Raw genomic sequence first — 21019 nt, 5'->3', positions numbered from 1 at the left:
AAACTATATTAAGATAAGGTGCACTACCCATTTGCTAAGCCATCTTAATTTACATGCTGCTTCAAAGTAAACAGTTGAATGATTGAACTTCAATCACTTCAAGACTGATGGATAATATCTCGTGTTCTAAACGGGACCTACCTTAGTTGGTGGAGTATCAAACACTGGAAGTGAAGGTAGAAAACAGTCAACTCAACCACCAATCATATATAGTTGGTCTAGAACTGGGAAGCAACACCTGCATGTTCCAACAAGATAATGACAGTTACTCCCTCCGTCCCATAAATATTATATATTTTAGTTTTTGACTCTTCGTTTTATCTAAATTCTTTTTATGATTAGTATTTATATTGTTATTAGATGATAAAACATGAATAATACTTTATATGTGACTATTTTTTAATAATTTTTTTATAAAATTTTCAAATAAGACAGATGATCAAACGTTAAACACAGAAACCTAAAAATGTGTTCTTTGTGAGACGAAGGGAGTATATGTTGATGTCACATTTCGCTTAATTTGTCACCGCTCATCACCAGTCACCACTTGGATCGATTAGCCGACTATTCTGAAACCTATTATGTGGTGTCCATCAGGGCAATATATCCTATGCACACAGGCCCTCACGTGTACACATGTGCACACCAACTAAAAAATATCACCAAAAAATCTAGAAAAAATCATACACATACTTTCAATTGTATTACACCTAGGGTTAAAATCTTAACATCAAATTCATTATATTTTAGCCGTAACAAAAAAAACAAAAAATCTGACAGCTTTAAGGTTGCAATTTTGTCAGAATTTTATCTTTTTTGTTATTCTCTATGTAGAATGAATTTGAAGATGCGACTTTGCACGTAAATGTAATACTATTGAAAGTACATGTATGAATTTTTCTAGAATTTTTTGTGATAATTTTTAGTTGGTATACACGGTGTGTACACGCGAGGGCCTGTGTGTATAGGATACGCTCCCGTCCATCAGAAACATATATAGGACCCGTTTGGTAATTTTGGTACTACTAGCAAAGTTTGGTACGTATATGGTATATGCTCGGTTTGATGATAAATATATTAAGGGTGTATAAGTGGATTGGTCTGCGAAACCACTTATAGGGGTCAAATAAGTGGGTAACATCCTACTTACATAATTAGATAAAATCATTCTAACATTGTAAAACTAGAGGTTGCTACTCAATTAGTTAAAGTCCACCTAATAATTTTCCACTTACTGTCTAACATGTGGTCTGTGAGCACTTCATTTGCCATTGCTCCAAAAGGAACTGTCCTCCACATATATACTACCTCTGTTTTTTAATAGATGACGCCGTTGACTTTTTCTCACATGTTTGACCATTCGTTTTATTCAAAAAGTTTACGTAATTATAATTTATTTTGTTATGAGTTGTTTTATTACTCATAGTACTTTAAGTGTGATTTATATCTTATACATTTGCATAAAATTTTTGAAAAAGACGAATGGTCAAACATGTGAGAAAAAGTTAACGGCGTCATCTATTAAAAAACGGAGAGAGTATCATGCTTGTACAAACCACAACATGTCTACGGAGCTGTGTGGTGAGACTGCACCTGATGAGACTTTCTCCCTTCAATTCTTTGTGTTAAGTATAGAGAGCATCCTTTTAATTAATTAATTTGTTCTATCATCAGATGGTTTTATAGTAATTAATTTGTGGTATAACAAACTCAAAGCTGTAAAAACATGTTGCTGGCCAGTCGTCAATCAGTATAAGAGAGGAGTTAAGGCAAAATTATATATGCAATGTCGGCTAGCTAAGACAAGAATCACGAGTATGGAGATCTTTTTTTTTCACTGTATTTTTTGATGAAAGGTTTAGCAAAGGATAGAACTTTGTAAAAGAGAGTAGATGCATGCATGCAGTGATGATAAGATAATATAGGCATATTAAAGGCTTAGGATAAAACCAAAGGCAACTAGAAGTGCTAATGTCGAACATTACAGCCCCTGAAAGGTGATTCCTTCATGTGATAATCTGATTGCTTTCTGAGTGCTTCTATAAAATGTAACCCCCTATACATGTATAGGTTTAAATTCTAGAACTAGCATCAATGCATGAATCACAAATTAATTAACACTGGTTTGCATGACATATATATTAATGCCTGCAATTAATGTTACACATGTTAAAAGGTATATTAATTATTTGACATTTTAATTTGGTAGGTTAAAACTATACTTGTATGTTGGAGAATTAATAAATATATATCACGCTAGCTAGCAGCCTTTTTCACACTATTTGTGGAGAACATTATATTTGAGCTCTATATATATATGCTCTATTATTTGTTCACCGATATCACCATTGGCTATATATTTTATTTAAAGATACACTGACTTTATTCCTAATATTTACTTATGTTCTTATTTTGAAAAAATAACCTTTCCAGTCATGAAAAATCTGTGAGATCAAGGTTAATTTGATTAATTCTCAAGGGCATTAGTCATATAGAGGAAAAATAGTACTCCCTCCATCCCAAAATGTTTGACGCCGTTGACTTTTTTAAAAAATGTTTTGACCATTCGTCTTATTCAAAAAATTTAATTAATTATTAATTCTTTTCCTATCATTTAATTTATTGTTAAATATATTTTTATGTATACATATAGTTTTACACATTTCACAAAAGTTTTTAAATAAGACGCGCGGTCAAACATGTTTAAAAAGTCAACTGCGTCAAACATTTAGGGAAGGAGGGAGTAGTATTAGAGCAAGTTTAATAGTATAGCCAACTACTGGCTCTAAATTATCTATAGTCAATTTAATAATCAATTTATACAATAGTTACCTATACACATACTCCTCCGTACTCGTAAAGGAAGTCGTTTAGGACAATGTTTAAGTCAAACCTTGGGAATATAAATCATGAATAACTCTTAAGTTATTGAGTTTGAAAATATAAAAATTATATGAATAGATTGGTCTTGAAAAATACTTTCATACAAGTATACATATATCACTTTTTAATAAATATTTTTATAGAATTAAGAAGTCAAAGTTGCGTTTTGGAGACCGTGTCGATGTCCTAAACGATTTCCTTTACGAGTATGGAGGGAGTATACTACACAATTACTACCTGGTCCTACCTATCATATACACATTTATCTTGGAGTCCGTGCTGCAGCTGGCTATAAATCTGTAGCCCGCTGCTCTTCTCTCTCCTCTCTTATTTTCTCGAAATGTGTTTATAGCTGGTTTATAGTATGCTATTGTACCTTCTCTTACTTGTGTTTTTTTTTGTCAAAACTACTGCCAATTAATTTCTGGTAGTGATCAGTGGAAAACTTATGTGTGTGAGTTAACTCAAGCAGTGCATTTGTTATAAACTGCCAAAGTTGGATGCATGATTGAGCATGAAAAATAAAAATAAGTTACTGAAGTCAAAGTCATTCACCCAAAGCCACAAACGAAAAGACTCACCCAATTAAGAAACCATTAAACTCATTGCAACAGATGAGTGCTTTGCTTTTTAATCCTAGGAGACTTTTGCTGTTTAGCAGGACTAGGAGCAACAGAAGGCTGACTTTTTAAAAAAAAAACACATATGCAGGCTTCTAAGTTCAGTGCTGATCTTCTTTCCAATTATCTAACACTTCAATTGTTGTTTTGTAGTAATATTTGGAAAGAGGATTTGCACTCTATCACTATATGAAATAATTACAACAGGTGACTGCAAAGGTCACTTGTGTACGAATGCTACGTACGGCCACTCTATCTTCTCATTTGCTCTATATCACCCTCATCTATGCATTGTTGTATCGTCGAACACATGTAAATCCCTCTATCCACAAATATAATCATTCAAGTAGCATGTACTCCCCTCGTCCACAAATATAATAATTTAATTATAGGTATTTGGCAGATATTAAGATGAGAGAACAAATGCTACTTATTAAATGATGGATATGGTTGGATATAAAGATGGAAAATAAGTTAAATGAGAGATGATTGATGGGATAAGTAGTACTTTTGAAATGCTTATATTTGTTTAGACAAATTTTAAGCAGTTTGAATGATTATATTTGTGAACAGAAGTAGAGGTAGTACTAGTAAACTGTGTGAATGGGACTATAGTCACTGTATACAAGTAGATTTATCCCAATACATCATTTGATAATTGGGAAAGCACCGAATGTGTGGTTATGTAATCATGTCTACAATATTTCACCCACTAAGGTCCTAATTCTGGTGTCCATAAATAATACATACACGCGGATGTGTTTCTAATAGAAATTTAATGAGTGGTGATTTGTTGCTGGTCATCGTTTCTTCAGCGTGTTAGGAGAGTGTACTCATGGATATTTGTATATATGTAATGGCTTATATGTGTCTTATTGTCTTCCCTAATAACACAAAATATCCTTCAACAATTTTGTAGTAAGTGTTTTTTTCTTTATTATCTATAAGTCATTTAGTATTTTTAGATAATCTAAGGCATATATATGTCCAGGAGTTAATGCTAGTTTCACTCTTTAACTCTGTTTATTCCATTCTTTTTTCCCCTAAACATTATGTAGGGGAAATCATCACATCCTTGCCTTTTGGGAAAACTTAAGATATGGATTTTATGTTTCGCTCCATTCGATTTGATGGTTTCCTAAATATTTGAGTTTTGTTTCAAAATATCTTACAAGAAACAATGGAGCAAGTCACAGGTTGTAAAAGTACCCAATACGGTAAAAAGATGATCAAAATAAAAAGAAATAACGTTAAGATCTTATATTGGATTCCAAGTGTATATCTTTTTAAAAAGGTAGCTAAAAATATTTTTTCTTTTGAAAAAAATGGCTTTCATATAGAACCTTGATGAGCATTTATAACTCGAATTCCATAGGTTCTACAATACTCCCAAAGACTAGTGAATGTATCACAAAGTAAAAGGTAAAGGTAAAAGTGAACGAAGTGATGGATTCCCAAAGAGAGTTATCTACCTTCTTTCCCTTTCACAGGTGGGGAATTAAAGGAACTTTAGTTAGTTTAGCTTCCATACCTAAGGATCATATCTTGATGTGTGCATCCACCAATTAAGCTCCTATCAACTTTCTAGGTACGTTTTCTCATTAAGCAGTGCCTTTGATATACACATGATTGATTCTGCGGTCTTCTTCAGTTCTTCCAACTTGCCTTTTAGAACAATATCCCAGGGTTTAGCTGTGTGAAAGGGATAACTTCAAAATTGGCATATAAGCATTTGAAAAACCCACAGCTGTCTAGCTTGAGGCATCAGATAGCTTCAAATATTCAATCTCCTAATTAGAGCATATCTTATTTTCTAAAAATCTTTTTACCATCCTTGATAAGGGAGGCACAGCCAAATTAATATGTACAAATCTTTTTCCACCTCCCAAATTATAATTTTGATATCTATATGTTCTTAAATGTATGGGAGGGGATCTATCTTTGCTATTGCAAATGAGAGAACAAGCATCATTTTCAGGACAACTGCATACTTGTGCCTCAGCCAACAATTGACCTCTCATGCATATAAGATCCTATAAATCTGTACCATAGTTTCTGTAGGTATAATTTTAATCAACTTTGTTTCTATACAGAAATAATTGAAGAATATATTAGAAACAATTCATGCTGTATATATTTGAATGTTAAGGGCTAGTCCCTCTTAACAGCATGAATACTTTAAACATAAAAAACTTATCAAATGTTTTGAATGGAGGGCAGTTGATTTAGAATATATGGTAAGAGAAGCAACATTAGGGCTTAGGATAGCAGTGAGCGCAACTTCAGTAGGTTGAAAGGAGGTAGACAAGAAAAAAAACAACTATTTCACTTGGCGTGATAACAACATTTTCTGGGTTTTAAAACATAAGTGTGATAAAGGCCTTCTTCAATTTAAGATGAAGCCACCATAAAGAAAATGATATTAAAAAGGTGTTTAAGGGACACCGACTCATCTCGTTATTTTCTCCGCTTTCGCTAACTTGATTATATGTAAATCATATGGAGATTTGTCTTGAAATACATACTTTCCTAATGTAGAAATTCAGATTTTAAAATCAAATATACTGCAATAGAAATTAGTGGTCAAACCTACATTTTAATTAGGGGACAATTGATATTTTAAATGGCATGTTTTGACCGGATGGAGTAATATACTAATTAATAAGGAATCCTGATAAATTCAGTGTATATATGAACCCATTTTTAATTTTGGTAAGTGTTGAAGTTACCTACATATGCGTATATTTGAACTGTTTGTGAAAGCTCATTGGGCTCATTGGCACAGTACCACGAGGAAGGTCTTGAGGAATTTGAACCTGTAGGAAATGGAAAAGCTAAGGAATAGGTGCACGCAGAATTTTTTCAACAGATTTGAGTTGAAAAATTCCCTATGTTTTCTTTTTACAGCTCATAGGAACAAAAAATTTTGTTTCTTTTTCCTATACTCGATTCCTTAAAACGAAATGACCCTTACAGGAAAATATTTCTTAGAAATCAAAATGTTTTGCTTTTCATCCAAACCGAACAAGCTCCAATCTAATTCGTGTCTTTCTTTCTTTGATAAAGTTAGTTTCTTTGAAACCAAGATAATTACATGAAGATTATACAAAACCATGTTGAAAGATAATTATTTTGGGCCTCTGCATAACTAGATATATGCACACTGTCCAATTCTTGTCTTGGTACAAAATGGCAAACGGTACTGGTCCTTAGAGCAAGTTTAATAGTATAGCCCACTACAAGCTCCAATTCATCTATAGCCGATCTAATAGCCAATTTATACAATAGTTGCTTACTATACTATTAATATATGGTTCCACCTGTCATATATACATTGTGTCTTAGAGTCCGTGCTGCAGCCGGCTACAGATCTGTAGCTTGCTGCTCTTCTCTCTTATCTTGTATCTCACTAAAATATGTTTATAGCTGGCTAATAGTCTGCTATTGTATCTGCTCTTACATAAGCATGCATGATACTATTACATTATCCTATCAAAAGTTGTAGTACTTACCATGCTTGTATGGGTCATTTTTGAGACACATTGCATGTCAACATGGATTGGCTTTCTAACGGATTAATGATCGAGACTGCAGCCACGCGTGCACACGCACTACACATGCATGCGCACATAATTTTATTGCTAACTAACTAACGATTAGCTCTCGCTCGAACGTCATCAACCAGTGTTATATGGATGATGGCAATGACACGACAAGCTAAGCTAGAGAGCACGAACATACGCTGATCTCCTTATACAACTCTCCACTTGATCATTTTGTACCCATGGTATCTATCTCTTGAAACACTTATCTCTCAAGCAATAGCTATAGAGAAAAAAAAATCTAAATCACCCCTGAATTATTGAGATCGTCCGAATTACCCACCTCATCCAAACACAAGACGTCTTATCCCTCCAACAGCACTGACGACCGCTCTAGCTAGAGGCGCGGAGACGAAGAACATGGAGCTAATTAACCGCGAGGGCCGAGGTGCTCGTTGATTAGCCTGCCCAAGCCTTTGTCGCAGGCGGGAGCTTGAAGAGGGGGCGCATGGTGCTCGTTGGCAGTAGATAGCAATGTGCTCGTCATTGCCTTCGTGCGAGCTCGACTGCCACTTAACCCCATCAAAAGAGAGGGGGAACGGGCGGGCAGGGAGAGAGAGGAGAGGGAATGAGGGAAGAGATAGATGACAAGTGGCCCTTATGTGTGTGTTTTTTCTGATTGGTTTACTATTGTGTGATGCTATGTGTGCCAGCTTGGACCAAAACTACTCAAAATAGTTCTAGGGGTTTAATTCGTACGATTTAAAGAGTTTTAAGGTATGAAATGTCCGGTAATTTTTTAGGGCGGAAGAGGGGGAGGGGGGGAGGGAGGGGGTAATTTGGACTTTTTTTTAACTATTTCGTTTGGTAGTATAAATATATCTCATTATTGTAAACATTTCATGATTGTAAGCAGTGGAGGAGCTAGCTGTATAGCTTGGAGGAGGTCAATGTGATTTTTTTTTAAATCAGAGGATATTTTACTGATTTATCCTAAAGTGGTAAAATTTAAAAAACTTTATTGTAATTCTGGTAAAGCTGGAGGTGGCCATAACTTCCTTTTGTCTTAACAAATCTTCGCTCTGAGGCCCTGTATAAATAAATCCTTCAAAGTAGTGAAATATACTCCCTCTATTTTAAAATGTTTGACACCGTTGACTTTTTAGTACGTGTTTGACCATTCGTTTTATTCAAAAAAATTAAGTAATTATTTATTCTTTTTATATCATTTGATTCATTGTTAAATATATTTTCATGTACACATATAGTTTTACATATTTCATAAATTTTTTTGAATAAGACGAACGGTCAAACATGTGTTAAAAAGTCAACGGTGTCAAACATTTTGAAACGGAGGGAGTATTTCTCATGCCCGTAAATGGTGAGACTCTAATAGGACAGTAGGCATGAACATCTCATAGATATTAATAACTTACTCTCATTTCTTTACTTCCATTATATTTATGAAGGAGTTGCAAATTAGTCCTTTATAAGGAATCAAAATTTCAATGTACCATTTGGAAGACTGGGACTTTTCCTGATTTCCATGAAAAATGAACTGAACGATTCTTGTAAAAAAAAATCGTTCGGAGTAATTCCTCTACTCCAAAACAGGACCAAATAAATTTGTCCTTCCAAAAGAACTTAGAAATTTTTGCTAGACCAAATATGTATGACGGTTGAACTACAATATTAATCATCTGCTGAGCTTAACATCGATCCTCATGCATGAGCTAACCATCTGATCTTGTTTATCTAGTTGAAGTGGCATGTTTGGTTTTGCATCCTGTTGTTAATTAGCACACTACGTACTACTTACATAATAACCAACTAATCTCTAATGGTTTGATGAGAACCATTAATTTGACATCACTTAGATCTTTATATAACAGCCCCTATAAAAGCAATTGAGATTTGGCTCAAGATAACTTCATATCACGTACGTAGTGTTGGTAACTAATTTTTAACAGTTCAGGATTATGTAGTACTACCTCCATCCCATTTTAAGTGCAGTTGTACGTTTCCGCGTCCAACGTTTGACCGTCCGTTTTATTTGAAAAATTTATAAACAAATTTTTAAAAGTTAGTCGCATATAAAGTACTATTTATGTTTTATCATCTAATAACAAGAAAAATACTAATAATAAAAAAATTTCAAATAAAACGGAGGGTCAAACGTTGGACAAAAATGGTGCAAAACTGTGATCTTTCTGGGACGGAGGTAGTATCTCCTAGTGTCCTAGTGTAGTATAGTAGTAAGCTTACACACGAGAGGAGGAATCAGTGGTATACTCGTGTAATCGTAAATGTAAATATAAGATTTAAATCTTACTGTTTATAAATATTATATATGTGGTCCGTGTTTCCAAAAAAAAATTAATATTAACTATGGGTTTGTCATTGGTTTATATTAAATATTTTAAGTGCATGCTAAGATATATATAGGATGCACTCGTGGATGTGTGCGTGCGCATAGCGATATGTTTGTGCATCTTCCGTATTATTTAAAAGTGCTATATGAAACCTTACAACAGGAAGATGAAACTACTTGGATCGATGGATGGAGCCTCTAGAGACAAGAAGTGTTGGAGCTTTGCTTTAGAAAATGATCTTCTAATGGAGTAGGGATTTAATTAGTACATGCTTGCGGCCGGCCTGTAGCTTCCCGATCGCTTTCAAGACCAGCTTTTTCTCGTGTAGCAAGTACAAACACAATGATGCATGCAACTCATGTTAAAGAATGATTAACAAATTACCAACTTGGAAATATTTTTGGGTTTTAGCAAGTGCACGCTTGTAACTAACTACCTTAATGGCTTTAAGGCTAGCTAGGTTAGCTACAACCCTATTAATTAGCCTATAGAGATGTCATATATAAAACCTCTATAATCATATCTGAAAAAGAGTAGCCTAATGATTACCAGCCTCAGCTTAGATGTGCATTTTTATGATAAACAAAGCCAAAATTAAAAGAAGGGACAAGTGATAGTGTTATCATCAGTAACTAACAATAATAATTTATTGTATACAAGGAAATTTCCTTTGACCCTTTCTCCATGCTCCAGCCATGCATATGTTAATATAATTAGAGTAAATTTTAATGCATATATAAATTAGAGTAAATTAATTTTACAAAACCACATGCACTCTACATAATATATCATAGAACTACAGTTACAAAACTATAGAGTTACAAAACTATAGATTTAGTATATTCATTATCACAAAACTACTGCAAGTTTTAACTTTACCCGTTAGATTCACGGTCACCTGACATGTGTGACCACTGCAGTCCAAGAAGTTTCAACATGCATCATTGTTGATTGCCACATCAAAAATCCCAAATTATGCATGGAACCCTTCTTGTTAATTCTTTTTTCTTCAGTTCCTCCATGGAAACCTTCCAATCGTACTATGTATGCATGTATTCCTTCATATTTCTACCTCTAAAACCAGCTTTTTCATTCAAAGAAGTTCTAGTGTGGCAATCAACAACTGCGCATCTTCAAGCCTCCTATGTCTGCAGGTAGGTCCCACACATCAGCTGTTGGTGCATCAAACAGGTAAAGCTAGTTTTGGAATAACATAGATACTAAATATGTAGTTTTGTGAGACAAGCAGGGTTGTCGATGGCCATGAGTAAACGTGGCGGCTGCACAGGGCCCTCGATTTTTTGTGGCCTCGACCTCGGTGTTGGCCACATGCATGCCTGGCCTCCTACAAAGTGAGAGAGGAGCAAAGGGACAGAAGGTCAAAGGTGTCATTTCCCTTGCCGCTAGCGTGTGTTGAGCCGTCGTGACTCGTGAGTCCAATTTCCAACTGATGCTGATGCGCCTGCGAGGTCGACAATTGAGACAACGATGTGAGGTTGCAAGTCGCGACTGCTGATGCGGTGAGACGTAGGCACTCAGCAGACAAATGATCGAGCAACGTGTGGGTATCGCAGGCAACACCATCGATCCACTGTCCGCCAAGCATGCCCCACGGCCGCAGCGATGAGTGGCGGCGAGGCGAGCACTGAGCAGCTCGAGCCCTAGCGGCTACCTTCTGGGGGCTGGCTGTGCGGCCTCTGTGGCTCTCCCTCCTCGTCGAGTCGCCATCCTCATTTCCTCATCCTTGAATCCTCAATCCAATCTCCTCAAAGGCTCGAATCATCATTCACAAGGCCATTTCTACTCATAGCATTTTCTTTTCTTTTCTGAAGTCGTGTGCTTTCTCTAGTTGCATAGCTAGCTGCATCTACGGGCCTATCAATCCATTCAACTACGTTTATATATTCTCCTCGTTGCAACTATTCATTGACTGGGATAGATATATATCCGTATGCATTTACATTCAAATTAAATCACAGTGTTTTGAATGGCCGATTAGATTGATTATTGGACCAAAGTAATGTGATTGTCTTTTCTTTTGTTTATAAAACAGGAAGACATTTATTTCCTCTCATCGGCATGTCTTCTAGAAATAATAAGTATGATTTGGGTGTTGAAAATGATGCCTTGGATAATTATCTTAATTATGATGATATAATTAATGATTTCATTTCAAAAAACACTAGACGGGTGATGCTTTTTAATAGAATATGAGGTCAGTACTACCTTTACTCTCTTTTAGTATTAATATTTATGTGATGTATTTTAAATATTGTAAAAACACATTAAAATTATATAGTTGACACAAAATATGTGCTTATTTATACATGAAATTTTCACAATTTAAGGGCCCCATTTACATTTCATTCTGGACCCCAGATTTCTAGAGACGGCTCTGGAGGCATGTTCTTAAATCTGTAGTTTTATGATGGATTGTGCAAATACCTATAGTTTTGTGAAATTTACTCTATAAATTACTAAGATGCTGCCATCGTCTAAATGATTTGTAGCTATATATGGACCACAATTTTAATATATAGTTAGTTGAATTATGGAGAACAAGTGATTGCTACAAAGCTAAAACGATAAATAAATTTAAACAGACTCTTTGTAAGAACTGTTAATATATGACACAAGAGACCTTACCATTTGCAGTTATTTTCAGCTGATGCTCCATTCAATCTTAAAGTGTGTGTAACTGTTGTAATCCTGGAGAAAACAGCCCAAGTGGTTGTAACTTATATATAGAAAGGAAGTCTAGCTATATATGCTTGCCAATTGACAAATTTTGTGAGTTATCTGCTAAAAGCAAATAAGTTGTAAATAGATCTTTTGCCCTTAAGTACCTAACTGCTAAACTTATATGGTATTATATTGCAAAAGCAGTTGAGCACAACAAAAGTAGCCACTATATTTGAACTAATTTTCTATATAATATTGGTGATTCATTTCTAGCTGGTGCGCAAATGAATTAGGACCATCCCCTGGAAAGAACAGAAAGATTTGGAAGAAATAATGGATGGTCAAAGCTTTGCATCGATCTCTTTCTCACTAAATGTCAATGTTTTTTTATATCTCAAGTGGTTATGCATTCTAGACCCCCATGGAAAAATATTTTTTTCCCTTTAATCATTGGAGAAATTAATACCAAAAGTTTTTGGGACTAAGATCTTGTACGTGTAACACGAGAATTTCTGAATTATGATTCTCCATTTATCTTCTCTCCTGCTTACTTTAATTTAAGGGAATAACTATTAGATGTGATTCCATGCTAGCTAGGTAAAAGAGGGAACTTAATTTAATATATTTCCAGAATATGGTTCCTAATAGAACAGTTATATATTTGTAGCCATAGCTCATTCATTAGAACATGTCGATCGGGCTAAGGTGGTTTATAGGCTTTACTTTGTTTCAAAAAGGTGGTTTTCATGCAATCTCTTAGAATTCGCCTATTTTGTTTAAAAGCTTACTGAAACATAAACTAACCACAACATATGTCCGACGGCTAATATATGTCTGATGAATTCATTTTACCAACCTAATAATTATTGTTAGAATTTGTATCGGATATGTGTATATAATTGGCTACAATTTAAAATTATTATATTTTCTAAATCAACATATTTATATATGATGCTTTATCTTAAGGAATTTTCTTACCGGAGGATAGGGGGACCCATTTTTCCTCATGCATTACAGCATCACCTTCTTCCACACTGCAAAATTATTAATTTAATGAACGATATTATTGATAAATTATTTTATATCACTGCCTAGATTTTAATATTTTTATCCACTCAGAATATGCCTAAAAATATTCATGAAACCAGCAGAACTAATTAAATTGGTTAAGAAGTGGTATAAATTTAATATTGAATATTCTGAAAATTTTAATACCATGCTATGCATTTTCATATTTACCAAAAGTTGTGTTAGTTTTTTTTCAAAGAAGGTATTTTCGAATTATATATTAGCCTAGGAACCATAATTCAGATTTAGCTTGTGCAACTGTGAATGCACTTCAAGTTGATCGATGGACTTCTCCAGATGTGCAACGATGTCACTTACTAGTTTCTTGAAGGAATTTTTTTTCATGATTAAGTTGAAAAGGTCATATTACAAGATATTACAATGATGATAATTAAATCAACTGCATGCATGCTACTAAGGTTGAAGCTCAGGTGTTTTATATATTCTTGTTAGCTGGCCTCGATCCATTTGTGTTAGCAACTGGCACAAATTCATGGTGCCCACTAGCACCAATATATTCTTGATTACTATCAGAAAATATCAACCAGCGCAGTGCACATTAGCCAAATTTGCCTTCATTATCAAAATCATGTGCACTACTAGCTTATTTAATTAGTTTCTTTATCTGAGAGTTATTTCAATCAACATGTAATTATCATGTATTCACATTTATGTTAGCAATACAGACAAGCTAGCTAGCCTAGCTTCCCATATAGGTCAACTAGCTATAGGAGTTATATATCTCGATCAATTGAAAAAAAACTAGCTAGTTGTATAATCTGATAATACAAAACACAATATATAGATAACAAGATCAATACTCAATCACCTCAAATAATTATTACATTCATCATCAGATCATCTCACTCACAAATTAATATTTCCAAGTAAGATGAATAAACAATCCAGAATAAGCAGAATTAAGGTGAAGGTTGGGTAACACTAGCTCAATCACACAACCGTATTTTTTTATTGTAGTTCAAATAAATAACAAAGAAAAACTAATATTAATCACTCTCAACAGAATCATACAGAGGCCCGACATTCATACCCTACTAGACCATCGCATTTACATATGCAATGCACAACAACCTTATAAAGATCTCATACTAATTTGTAAAGTGAAAATACCGCCATAAAATCCTGTGATCCAAAGTAGCTAGGGGTTAGAGTGGGCCGACCCACGAATACTCCTTAACCATCCTAGTTTAGCTATATGAACTAAATTTATTTTCAAAACTCCAATCGTATAAATTAGTTCATTTAGCTGAATCAGAGTGGGTCAAGAAGTTCTTGTGGATCGACCAATGTCCATCCCTAATCGGAAGGGTCACTCTCAGTCCACAGATGGTACACTCCTCCACATCTGCTGCTCTTTTTCTCTCCCTTTTTTGGCCTGGTCAATATCAATGTCATTACATCAAACAGTGGTTAATTTCTTCTTAATTACCTTCACTTCACACTTATTAAGCTCCCCATCCATCTCTGCAAGTTTTTTAAAATTTTTACTGTCGTTTCGAGCTGAGCTGAGCTTAGACGCCGGCGCCCGCCGCGGCGAGAGCAAACATGGGGAGGAACGGCGGTGGCGGCACCGGCGCCGCCGTAGTTTCGGCGGCGGTGGTGAATTCGCCGTGGAGGAAGGATCGCACGGTGTCAATGCTCGGCGCGGCGACGTGCCGCTCCCACGCCTCGTTGGCGGCGCCGCCGCGCCGCCGGAACGCCTCCGTGGCGTCCACGCGGCGGATTCGCCATAGGCGGTCTAGCCTCACGATCTTGGCGCGCTGCCGGCACGACAGCCAGCGGGTGTTCGCCTTGATGTCCTCGATGGCATTGGCCAGCAGCCGCGCGCGTTCCTCCTCGCCGCCGGCGGCGGCGCACGAGCGGAGGTACGCGTCGAGCTCCGGCACGCCGATGGCGCGCCAGACGCCGCGGGAGTAGTCGGTGCGGTCCGGGTCGAACGCCGCCTCGATCTCGGCGACCATCCCGCGGCCGCACATGTCGTCGACGCGGCGGCCGACGAAGCCGTGGAGCACGGGGAGCTGCACGTCCACCCACAGGAAGCAGCAGTCGTACCGGTCGCGGAACGCGCGGCGGTCGCCGTCGACGAGCTCCTCGATGTAGGAGTTGGAGCCGCCGGCGATGATGGGCAGCGCGCCGCGCGCGGCGACCGCGGCGGCGGCGCGCGACGCGGCGCGGCGGAAGTCCGCGGCCGTGAACTCCTCGTCCGGGTGCGCCACCCCGATCAGGTGGTGCGGCACGCCGGCGCGCTCGTCGGCGGTGGCCTTGTTGGTGGCCACGTCGAGCCCCCGGTGCAGCTGCAGCTTGTCGGCGTTGATCACCTCGCCGCCGAACTGGAGCGCGAGGTCGACGGCGAGCCGCGTCTTCCCCGTCCCCGTCGCGCCCATCACAACCACGGCCTTGTGCTTCGCTACCATGCTCCTGCTGACGCTGACGAGCGGCGGCGGCGGCGACAGCGCCGACATGTCGATAGACGGCGGCGGAACAAGCCTCGGGATGGCGGCGGCGGCGACGGCGACGGCGGCGGGTTTGGGCGCCAAGGATAGTGACGTGGCCATGATGTGTGTGTGTTTTGTTGTGTTGTGTTCAAAGTTAGACCACTAATTAGCTTAGCTACTTAACTACTTGGTCAAGAGGAATTCAAGATGCTTTGTTAGTTAGCAAGCTTGGAGTTGGTTGCTGTCTTGTGGGTGTGTTTGGATGTGTATTTATATGGAGTTAGCTAACCAAAACCAAGTGGAGAACAAACAACAAAGATACTCAACAGAATTAACGAGTTTTAATTTGAGGCATAAAGTATAAGTTTAGCCATCTACTAAAAACATATATGCTATATTTGGGGAATTATAGATTCTAAGAAATAACTTATGAGAATCTTGAGAGATCGAAGCTCCGCTGCTTTTAGCTACTAGTTTATTTCTAAATTTTACATGTACTAACTCTTAAAATTTGGAGCGAGAATCTATACTGCTTAGGGAGCTAGAGATTCAAAATATATAGCAAAAAGTTAGAGATTTTTAATATAGTTGTAGCTGCTAGAAGCTTCTCCAAAGAAATCCTTAGTGTCGATAGAGACTACGTAACATCTTTTATGTAGAGGACCACAAGAATGAAAAACAAGAATGAAAACAAATGCACAAGGTAGAGAGATGTAGTGCACTATCAGATAAAAAAAGTACTACCTCCATCTAAAATAACTTCATCTTTAGCCAATGGATTTCAAATTATCAGAGGAAAAAAACGAAGTGCTCTTTATCTCTTCTTTGTATAAAGCTAATATCCACTAAACACCTAAAACTCAACATGCAAATATAGGGAGTATTTATTAGCACTCCTAAAATCTGCATGCAAGCATGCCACATCAACCTATAAAACACACAAAGTTCAACATGCAAGCACGTAGTAATTATATCTACAACTTATTTCATTCTAAAACTAAACATACACATGCTAAATCATCATTCTCAAATCATTTTCATAATATTTCAATCCAAATTATTTTATTGTATCTTCAATAACTAACATATATCTCATAGCAAAGTGCGATACATTATCTAGTTAATAAGAAAGTATAGTATATTAGTGGATAGGTAGGTAAGAGATATTTAAATAATAAGCTTTCAATTGGTGCATCAATTAGGGTAAATAAGGTGATAAAAGTAAATTTATTTTAGAACAAATGATAAAATTTAAAAAAAAATTATTTTAGTATAGAGAGAGTACTTTCTCCGATTTCAAATACATGTTGTTGCAAACTTGTCGACACTCTTCGTGAGTTTGTGAACACCTAGAAATGTTATCTTTTTTTTTCTTTTCTTGATTGTCATTGTCAATTATTAAAGGCAATGAAGCCATTCCAGATATTCTTGTACAACTTTTTCTTATTTACCACTGATAACTTTCATTTGAAATCAATACTAACAAGGATATAATAACCCTAAATGCAACTTTAGTTGTACATACTAGTTGTTTTTCAGGTTAAGAAAAAAAAAGACGAGGTTCATCAGCTTCGTCCTCGCGCGACTTTTTACTCTCCATCTAGATGACTTGTCCTGTTGCCAGGGGTGGATCCATAACCATCCGGGAAACTCTATGGTTTGAAAATATATATCTAAAATTTTTTCAAATATGTTTGTCTCTAGGCTGTAAAATTTTTCTATGGCATTAGTTGTTGGCCGGCTTCTGGGTCTCCATCGACCTGGTCGGACGGCGTGCCATCGATCGGCAAGGCGATCCTGTGGGTGTGTCCATCATCTTGCCTCTCGTATGTGTTAATCACTTAATCTCTTGTTCCTCCGTGTGTTTATACCAGAAGGTTCAGCATCAAGTTTAATTTCATCCATGTCATTTCTGCTTTTGTACTAGTTTTTAGGCAGGTGTACGAGCATTAAAAATGTACAGCGGGACCTCTGCCACTTCATCCACCGCGAGTGTTGTCATGTCTTAGACAAGTTCTTCGACCCAGACAGCATCCTGGCTATAAGCCATGAATTCAAGGCCCTTCGGGAGTAGAGTAACGTGATGCCACGACGTGTTTATTAGTTACATTTGGCAGTGTGTATTTGAAGTGAACAATATAAATTAATGTACAAATTTTTCGTATAATACTTTGAATGCAATACATGTCATTATCGAATGTTCATTACTTACTATCATTACTTATGAATTAATTAATTAATTACAACATTATTAAAAAATATTAATATAAAATTTGCAGCTATTTCAATTTTTGGTGCTATTTTCCCAAGCGATCCTATCATATCATTTCGGGTGGGCTTTTCTAATCTTTCCAGGCGGATAGGACTAGGTCCCAGCCGCCTGGGAAAAACATTTTCCCAAGCGGACCGGTCGCCTGCCTGGGAAGATATTCTATTTTTCCAAATGATTGTCTACAGGCGGAATGCCGGCCCGCCTAGGAAGGCCATTTTTGCCCGCCTGGAAATACTTTTGTTGTAAGTAGTGTGTGTACGTGTCTGCGTTATTTTAGTTACATGAATATGGCGTTCATGTTGAAACATAAGAGAAAAATAATTTCGAACGGTTGCTTGGAGCTGGAGGTATTTTTATGTCGTCCTATAAACATAGGGGCACGATTGTTAGAAATGCTCTTAATTAGTTATATCACTTTAGCTCAGATATATAAGACCATTATTTGAGGTGTGGATGTTATCCTATTTTTTGAAAATCCTAGATAAAAAGATTGTTGGATTAGGTAGTTATTTAACTTTTTTAGACGAGTTAATTAACCATTTGCACCAGATTGAGACGACCATGGAAGCTAGTAATTATGTATTTTTACAATCATACAACAGCATGTAAATTTATTTTTCTCTTAAGAAAAAAAGTTGTTTTTCTTTTCCCCTGCGGCTTGTCGATCAATCAACTGTAAATATATATTCCCTCCGATTTTCAATATATTACGTCATTCACTTTTTTAGATAAGTTTTATCATTCATCCTATTAAAAAAACTTAAGTAATTATTTTTTATTTTGTTGTGACTTGATTTATTATCAAATGTTTTTTAAGTATGATTTAAATATTTCTATATTTGTAAAAGATTTTGAATAAGATGAATGATCAAACGCTGTTAAAATGCCAATGGTATCGTACATTTATAAAATAGAGGGAGTACATATTTTTCACTTTGATTAGAGGAGATAATCCATCAATATAATTAATTATATATATGGTGCAAGTAGGGGCATGCATGCATGAGCGGTGGTGTGGTGTAGTGCGTGCGGCTAACCCAACTTTTAGCAGCTGCTTGTATGCGGCGAAATGGTGCTAATGGTGGGGTTAATCATAGGTTATTACGCAAGTGGATCTGATAGTACGACGGCACACGGCGTGATAGCTCTCTCCTTTTCTTCTTTTTCCTAACATCCTTTGCTTCAGATTTTTTTTTCAGAGCAAACGTCCTTTGCTTTTTGTTTCTAAGTTTAAACTACCTGTGATGCTTTTGAACTTAATTGAGACAAGCTTCACAGATCTTATCCTTTTTCAAAGGTACATGGTGTCATGGTCTAAATGCAAAACAATGGGCTCCACATACAAAAAAATAATACTCTATTCGGTTCGTACTAGAAGTCGTTTGACTTTTTTCTTAAAATTTCTTTAAATTTGACCAAGTTTATTGTAGAAAAGATTAGCAACATCTACGACACCAAATTAGTTTCATTAAATTTAATATTAAATATATTATGATAATATGTTTATTTTTATTGAAAATATTCGTATACTTTTCTACAAACTTGGAAGTTTGGCTGACAAAAAAATTATACGACTTATAATATGAAATAAAAGGAGTAGCGAATCATCTTGAATTTGAAGTGAAATTATTTTGAATGCACCAATGCAGTGGCGTGGTATTAGAGTTGTTGTTGCATGACTCTGCTCATAAATTGGTGGGTTCAAATCCTCATCTATACAAATATGATATAGAAACTAGAAGTTATGCTTCTGTCATAAAAAAAAGGTACATGGCTAATATAATTGAAGAATAACTGAAAAATCCATATTAAATAGTAAAATAAAAATATTTGCATTTTGATATTTACTCTCAGTTCAATATTAAATCCAGAAATATTGTCTATAGTTTGGAAATGAAATTAAATTAATTAAAATAAAATCATTTTGAAAACTATGAAAATTCCATATGTGCCCCTAAGTTTTGAATTGTCTTATCCCTTATATACCCTGAGTTTTTATTTTTATCCCATCTATACCCTTATTGTTAGTTGATTGTATTATCCCTTATATACCCTGAGTGACATTACTATGGCCTTATTTGGATCCTCTGGGCTATTAAATAGCCATCCGGAATCTTGCTATTTAGAAGTATTAAACGTAGATTACTGATAAAACCAATTTCATAACCCTTAGGCTATTTTCCGAGACGAATCTAATGAGATATATTAATCTATGTTTAGCGGATGATTACTGTAGCATCACGGTAGCAAATCATGGATTAATATACCTCGTTAGATTTGTCTCGGAAAATAGCCTAAGGGTTATGAAATTGGTTTTGTCAGTAATCTACGTTTAATACTTCTAAATAGTAAGATTCCGGAGGGCTAGTCCGGATGATTCAAACAGGACCTATGTCGTCCTTCACTTATATGATAAGTATTAGCTTAAAAGCATAATTGCATAACAGTTTCATCCCAGAAAAATAGGAAGTGCAATTACTTGACTCCTAATTTGCAAACCAAAATTTAAAATTTGACATGAATTTTAATCACCTTTGATGAATTAATTTAAAGCATAATTTCACTACTCTATCCAAGGAATTTTTTTTTCAAATTTGGTTGAAGTTGACTAAAAAACAGATAAGTTTATTTTTGATAAGAGGGAAAAAAAAGGTCATTTGTGTAGTTTCCCCTCCTTTGAAATTTAATCCAATATCAGTGCTGTTCATTTGAATTTTTGTTTTCAAATTGGTGGTAAAAACTAGTTTGTCGGCATCAAATTTTTCTGTAACTGAAGGTTTTCATCATATTAATGTACGAGCAAGGGCCAAACCTAGAGTCTTAATTTTAAGAAAAATCTATCGCGAAAACTCAAGAGAAATTGTCTTGATTGATCAAAACTATGACTTAATTAACCCTATGGACAAATATTTAACCTTGTATGGTTTAAAAATAAATGAAAGCGATGCGAGTCAATGCTTAGGACGACTGAGCTTAGACGCGTATAACAACAAAATTAGCCTTTTTTTCCCTTTCCCGCGTAGATCACAGCTAAGCCTTGCGTTGCGTGCTGAAATCCCTGAACCGACACAAAATTAACTAAATTCCTCTCTTCTCGAAGCCACGAGCCCACGAGCATGATACA

The 21019-nt window shown here is 36.1% G+C and overlaps 1 protein-coding gene across 1 annotated transcript; it reads right to left on the bottom strand.

The window, feature by feature from the left end:
• Window positions 1-14118: 14118 nt before the first annotated feature.
• LOC107276332 (adenylate isopentenyltransferase 3, chloroplastic) lies at window positions 14119-15860 on the bottom strand. The gene has a single exon (XM_015790849.3). The coding sequence runs from the start codon at window positions 15741-15743 to the stop codon at window positions 14700-14702; it is 1044 nt and encodes a 347-aa protein (XP_015646335.1). The 5' UTR covers window positions 15744-15860; the 3' UTR covers window positions 14119-14699.
• Between the last annotated feature and the right edge of the window lie 5159 nt (window positions 15861-21019).

This window comes from Oryza sativa, chromosome 7 (genome assembly GCF_034140825.1).
Source record: "Oryza sativa Japonica Group chromosome 7, ASM3414082v1".
Taxonomy (NCBI): Eukaryota; Viridiplantae; Streptophyta; class Magnoliopsida; order Poales; family Poaceae; genus Oryza; species Oryza sativa.
Note: the sequence above shows the minus strand (reverse complement) of the source record. Positions and strands in the feature narration are given on the sequence as shown.